Source organism: Triticum aestivum, chromosome 4B (assembly GCF_018294505.1).
Source record: "Triticum aestivum cultivar Chinese Spring chromosome 4B, IWGSC CS RefSeq v2.1, whole genome shotgun sequence".
Lineage (NCBI taxonomy): Eukaryota > Viridiplantae > Streptophyta > Magnoliopsida > Poales > Poaceae > Triticum > Triticum aestivum.
In genome coordinates, this window is record NC_057804.1 from 535807344 (window position 1) to 535813860 (window position 6517).

A 6517-nucleotide genomic window follows, 5' to 3' on the forward strand; every position below is an offset into this window, starting at 1 on the left:
AACCCCAAGCCTCGACAGTTCCAGGCCAACACGTTCATTGATCCCGGCGGACCCGAGAATCGGGGTCCACCGATTTACTCTTGTTGTTATCAGAGATGCGGTCAAACACCGAGGCCGTTTTCTGCCTCGTGTCGCGAATGAACACATCCGTGTTGCCTCTCCTACCAGGGTCATCCTTCGCCACCCACACCTGTCTTGGTCTCCTCTTCTTTCCTTCCCCTTCGTGATCCTCCCTGAAAATCTCCCTTTGTCTCCCCTCATAATTTTGCCTCGGCTTTCTTACGTAGCGTCCTCTTGGCCTATCATGCCTCCCATGCATAGCAGGTTGACCCGATGGACAAACCCGACCCTCATGCATGTAGCGTTGCGTGTACTCCGGCAGTTTATCTTTCCCCTTCCTCTCTCTTTCCACTTCCATGTGGTTATCGTCGCTCCTCTGAGACTATTGGTCCATCAATTTTGTTCGAAGATCATGCTTCCTCCTGGATTCCAACTCATCCCGAAGGTCCCTGTTTGATGGCGCTCCATGGCTGCGTCTGTCCTTGCACGGGCTTATTACCTCCTCCTTGTCGTGGCCCTGCTTATCGCCAGTGCGATTCTCAGCAGAACGGGAGAACTCTGTGCCCAGGTTCCTTTTGGTTGGTAGATCCCTCACCTTGGGTTGCTGGTCTCTGCCCTCGGATGCACCCCCACCACGAGAGCTGTCCATACTAATTCCACTGCTTACAGGTGCACTGGCTGCTCCTTCCTTGCTTGGCGCGGCAATCCCCGAGTCATACCGCAGCCAACTGCCCCATTGACCTGCATGTTCTACCGGTGGAACACAAATACCATTTGCATGAACCAACCTTCCACAATCGAAGCAAAAATGAGGGATCTTTTCATAGGTAAACTCAAACCACGTCCTTTCCTGATCATCATCATTTTTCTTAGGGTAGAAACCCCTAACTAGAGGCTCAAACACAGAAATCTTAGTACGAACTCGTAGTTGGTTTCCACGTGCCACACCTTCTCTGTCTACATCGACCTTAATGGTTTCACCCAGCCAATTCCCCAGTGCCTTCCCAAACATCTCTGTCCTCTTGTCAGGTGGTAGATCAGCCACCCTTACCCAGACATCCACCTTGTCGAATATCATCTCCGAGGGCCTCTTGTCTCCTTCATAGTCCTTCATCACCAACACCGTAAAATCATATTGCCATGGACCATTATTGAGGACATGTCTCCAGTCGCCCTCGCTACCAAATTGGACAGATATGGTTTTAGGGCCAATCTCTCTGATCTTCGCTTCTCGGTGCAGCCCCACGCCCTCGGCATCGTTTTCTCTAGCACAGACATCTTCAGAGGTCGCGGCGAACAAACCTTCCCCACCGCCGCCCATCTGTGGCGTTTCTGGGCGGTTGGGGTTGGATCTTCAAACATGAGACCTGCCTCCTCCTTCTCCATTAGGGCCATCCCGCCCAGCCTCGCCGAAAGACTCGCTGACGGATCTGGCGTTTTGCTCTCCACGGGTGATGCAGACTCTCCTTGGCCCGCAGATCCGGTCCCCTTCCCCACCGGTGTAGCTATCGACCTGGCAGGGGCCGTCGTGGAGTTCCTCGGAGTCACCGTCGGCGTCCTTCCCTCTACACCTCCCGCCATCAGCACCGCTGCAGAGCAGGTTTGCAGAACCAGCCAGTGCCCAGGAGAGCGTTGTCGCTACCCTGGATCACCGCCGGAATCACAACACCCCCGTACACGAAACCCTAACCCTAGCACAGCCGCACGGCTGCCTCGTGATCGCCAGCTATCGCCTGAGGACGTCGATACGTGGTGGACCCATCTCGCTCATACTCACAATAATCAGGTGTTAGCAGAATAAGTCTATAGGTGTTATGGTGACCCGCTGTTAGGTGGCCCGTGGGGGCAAAAACAAAATATATCTGAGAAAACCGTGGGGGGAAGTTGAAACCCTGCGGCTGCAATGGAGGCGGCGGCCGCTGCTGCGGCCATGGGCGGGGAGGAGGACGGGAGGGGTCGGAAGGGAAGCTGGTACGCGGTGGGGGAGCGCGCGGTGCTGGTGCCGTACCTGCGGGAGCACGTCCCGCGGTACCACGAGTGGATGCAGGACCCGGCTCTGCTGGAGGCCACCGCGTCGGAGCCGCTCTCCCTCGCCCAGGAGTTCGAGGTCCACCGCTCCTGGACCCTCGACCCTCTCAGTTCGGCTCTTGCCCCCTCGCTGCTTCCCCTGATCTCCCTCTAGCTTCCCTCGATTTGGTGGTGAGCTGACGTACTGTGACTGATTCGGTGAGATGCTTGTTTGTTTGCAGAACATACTTTCATAGTGCTGGATAAGGAGTTGATCGAGGGAGAGTTCGTAGTCGGGAACCCACACACTGAAGGTTTGCTACTCTCTCATCTACGTTGCTTTTAGTAATGTTTTAACTTGCTTAGCTCAGTCCATGATCATGAATCGGAAATCAGAGGTTACATGGATCTGGTACGATTCTGGTTGAAATTTTGCATACATATTTGTGGCTTCTGGTGTAAGCGTAGATTGACTGAAGCTCGAATGTTCAGAATGCAAACACAAAACCATGCCATTTCTGTACCTTTAGTTATTCCCTGTAGTGAGATGAGATGGAATGTGTAGGCCATTACGGAATGAGTTTCCTCAAAAGAGGAACGGTTTGGGAAAATGAAATTTAGTGTGTTAGAGTTATGCAATGCAGCAACGTTGTTGGGAGGAGGAGGCTCAGCTGTCAAGCGGGGTGGAGAGCACCCAGATCTTCCAGTTGGAACATGGATAAGGGGAGGAGGAATGCCAGTTCAGTCCTTCAATTATATGCCAGGGTTACTAGAACATAGAGATGGATAATACACATTTGCAGGTAGAAACAATACGCGTTTGACTGCATGATCATCAAACCGTGTATTTGATGTCAGTTATATATAAACTTTACATCTCTAGTTGACACAGAAAGCAACTCAAATGAATTTACAGAAGTTTCACTACCAGTATTTATAGGGCCCAAATGTACTCTTCAAGTTAAATTTGAATTCACGCCTCTACTATAGTGTTTTAGGATCCTGATGTTGATTTAGTGATCTATAAGTCTAGATCATTGTTCCATGCATACAACAGTTATGACAGGACTGTTCTCCTCCTCTAGCTTCTGTAGCTCACTTGCCTGTCCTTCAGCCTTAATTACTAGTATATGTTCATAACTTCAGACTTCCAACCAATGTACAAGAATCTCCTAGCAGTAGATTGGTTTAGCACAAGCAAGGTCTCCTCAAATAATCCAGTGTATGAATGTGATTAGTTAAATTTGCGTTGATTTCACGTTCAGCAGCTTGCCAGGTCCTGCTAGTGCTAATGCTCTTCCTAATCTGTTGCAGCTATGATTGGCGATGTCAACATCTATATGAATGACCCTGATGATTTGGAACTTGCGGAGATAGAGATTATGATAGCTGAACAAAAGAGGTACCGTCTTTTTAGTATTGGTCTAGTACCTCTTCTCATCACCTTAGATATATGTTCTATATTTCATTATTTTTGATTCATGGGAAATTACATGCATATTCTGTCCAGTCTGACAGCCAATAGGCTTTGATAGTCCAATTTGGGCATCACATTGAATTCTGTAGGTCCTGAGTATTTGTTTTAGCTTAAACTAGCAACAATTGCAACTACTCAACCTATTATCCTTTGAATTATCAGTAGTGTGATACACTGATACTTTTTCACCAACTGCACTCATATGAAATCTCATCAATATGCTACCCCCTCCGTCCCAAAATAAGTGTCTCAACTTTGTACTAACTTTCGGAGTACTATTTAATAATCCGCTAGGAATATGTTTTCTCTCAAGATAACATAAACTTAGTGTTGCGAATCTTTAACCTCTGTATTGCCCAAACGCTCATGATCCTGAAAGCCCTTGGCATGATCTCACTGTTATGAAGTAATTAAATTTTTCGCGAACAGAACATAATTAACAGTCCTTTACCTCTACTATTATTATTTGACGCAGTATTTATGTATAATGTAGAGTTTAGCAGGTTGTTTGAAATGAGATTGTAATGGACTGATGGTGTTTAGTTATGTTACTCATGGTTCCATACTTCCATGGCTTCATGTTGCAGCCGTGGAAAGGGACTAGGTCAAGAAGTGACCTTAATGATGATGTCATTTGCAGTAGAGAAATACGGAATTCACACTTTCAGAGCAAAAATTAGTGACTCAAATACTGCATCGTTAAAGCTCTTCAGAAAATTGGTGAGCAGATAAACCCACCGTTCTCCCCCCTTTTCCTCGCTTGTTTCTGATTACTGATCACAATTGTATGTTCTGTGGTCTGAATTCAGGGCTTCAAGGATGCTTCCCATAGTGCAGTTTTTAAGGAGGTATGGATTTTTGACACTCCCACTTCTGCAAATACTATCTCAGCATACTATAGATTCTTGTTACTGAAAATGTTACAATCCTCCATGACTTGTCTGGTACTATGATGTTCGATTAATTATTCCAAGCAGCTTCATGTCTTGCTAGTAACAGTAAGCTTGTTGCCTCCATGTTTTACAAGATGTTGACACCACTGCAAGTATGTCACGGACGTATAAAAACATATTAGTCTATTGCAGCAGCAGTAGTCAATACTTACTGCTCCATCTTTCCTTGCTAGAGCTCATTGTCCGTATCTCTCAGGTGACATTGGAGGCGCCTGCAGCTGAACTCCCGTTGAGCTCTCCTCTGACCATAGGAAGCTGGTGACATCTGATTATGTGTCCCAAGATGTGCTGCAGTAGACATGCGTCAGTGGCTGGTCTTCACCAAACTGATGCAAGCTAATTGTGTGCGCGGCACGCGTAAGCTGATGAGTACTGGCTTCATCTGCCAACCACTGCTTGGGGCAATTGCGTATAGATATATAGCAATAATAGGAAGAACCCTGTGTTGGGTTCCTGAGCAGTTGAGGTGGCGCCTGATGTTTTGTGGTGAAACATTGCAAGTTCAGTACAAATTGCCATTGGGGCAAATGGAACAGGTCGCGGTAATTTGCAGGAACTGTAGATGGTATATGCATCATCAATGACACATGACACTTTGTTTTGAAGCAGTTCACCGTGCTCATCTTTTGCGTTTTCGGAATTCAGATAGCGCTATGGGTGATTTTTGTTTTGTTTTTGTTGAACGTGCATGATTAAATGTACTAAACGATTTGTGTAAGCGAATGTGGCAGAAAAGTTCTGAAGTTCAAGCACAAATTATTGAAAGAGAGTTTAAAAAAGAAAGAAAGAGAGTTTCACAATTTACCCTAGAAATCAAGTCGGAAGAACTGTTTTTTTAGTAACAGTTGGAAGAACTGTTTTTTCTTTTTTGAGACAATCATGCGAAGCTTTTATTAAACCGTCACAATGTTTACAGGAATGAAATTAAGATTACCGTGGTGGCCTAACCAAATATGATGACCTATCCCCAGTCCCAAAGCATGCTTCGCTAGATTGTAAGTTTCGAAATTCGACTTCCTAAACTCATGAGCAAAAGTACATAAATTAAAGCTACTAGAGTACTCTATAATCTCATGTATAATGGCCCATAGCTCGGGCTACTCTTCTGCCTGATGTCGTTCACCACGTCCATGCAATATGTCGCCACGTGAATAGCTTGCAAGTGAAGGTCTCCTGCTAGTGCCATTGATTCTCTGACTGCCATGGCTTCTAGGGCCGTAGGATCGGAGATACCCTTGACCACAATAGCAGATGCACCGAGGAAGACCCCCCTCCCTGTTCCTACACACCGCCGCAACTGAACCAATGCTTGAACTTCCCATGCAGGTCGCATCAACATTTACTTTGGAGATGCCTATAGGCGGTTGTAACCAGTGTGTTGGTCACACCACTCTGGCTGCACCACTGAATTGCTCAGGTTCTTGACGACTTGTAGATCACTCAGGAAAGAATTAATGAAAGAGTGTGTAGTGGAAGGACTCTGTAATATATCCTCATGGATGGTTTTTCTCCTTGCTGCCCAAACTGCCCACAAGGTAACCGTCATACGTACAAAACATTCATGCAAAAATTCATTCCCTTGCATTTTCACCGTCATGCTGACTCATATGTTCGACAAGAGCATCATCAGATAGAGCCCACACACTGCTTGCCATCGGGCATTCAAGCAAAGCGTGCCTCCATGAGTCCCTGGCACCACATAACACACATGTAGCTGTAGTCGACATATTTCTATGGTGGAGGAGTTCTGCTGTTGGGATGAAGCTTTGCACAAAACGCCATAGGAACATCTTCACCTTCGACGGCACATCCGTCCTCCATAGTTTTGTCCATTCATTACTCGCATGTTCAGATGCTGATGTTCCTTCAGTATCTTCAATTCCCTGCTCCCCCGCTAACTTTGCTTGCACAATCAGCCTATAGGCCGATTTTACAGAGAAATTACCCTTCTTTTCTCCACTCCATGCCCAAAAGTCTTCTATGTTGTGAGTACATAGAGGAATAGACAGTATTGCTTCTG

At 46.5% G+C, this 6517-nt stretch overlaps 1 protein-coding gene across 1 annotated transcript; it reads left to right on the forward strand.

Annotated features, from left to right (window-relative positions):
• The first annotated feature begins 1887 nt into the window (after positions 1-1887).
• LOC123093144 (N-acetyltransferase 9-like protein) lies at positions 1888-5102 on the forward strand. The gene is made up of 6 exons (XM_044515054.1): positions 1888-2198; positions 2310-2381; positions 3382-3469; positions 4132-4264; positions 4354-4392; positions 4694-5102. The coding sequence occupies exons 1-6, from the start codon at positions 1964-1966 to the stop codon at positions 4757-4759; spliced, it is 633 nt and encodes a 210-aa protein (XP_044370989.1). The 5' UTR covers positions 1888-1963; the 3' UTR covers positions 4760-5102.
• Positions 5103-6517: the final 1415 nt, after the last annotated feature.

What these genes read in the sequence shown, in the direction of transcription:
- LOC123093144 (XM_044515054.1), top strand. Translation starts at nt 1,964, where the DNA reads ATGGAGGCGGCGGCCGCTGCTGCGGCCATGGGCGGGGAGGAGGACGGG. An exon ending in CGGGAACCCACACACTGAAG is followed by an intron (nt 2,382 to 3,381) that starts GTTTGCTACTCT and finishes AATCTGTTGCAG; the next exon opens with CTATGATTGGCGATGTCAAC. An exon ending in TAAAGCTCTTCAGAAAATTG is followed by an intron (nt 4,265 to 4,353) that starts GTGAGCAGATAA and finishes GTCTGAATTCAG; the next exon opens with GGCTTCAAGGATGCTTCCCA.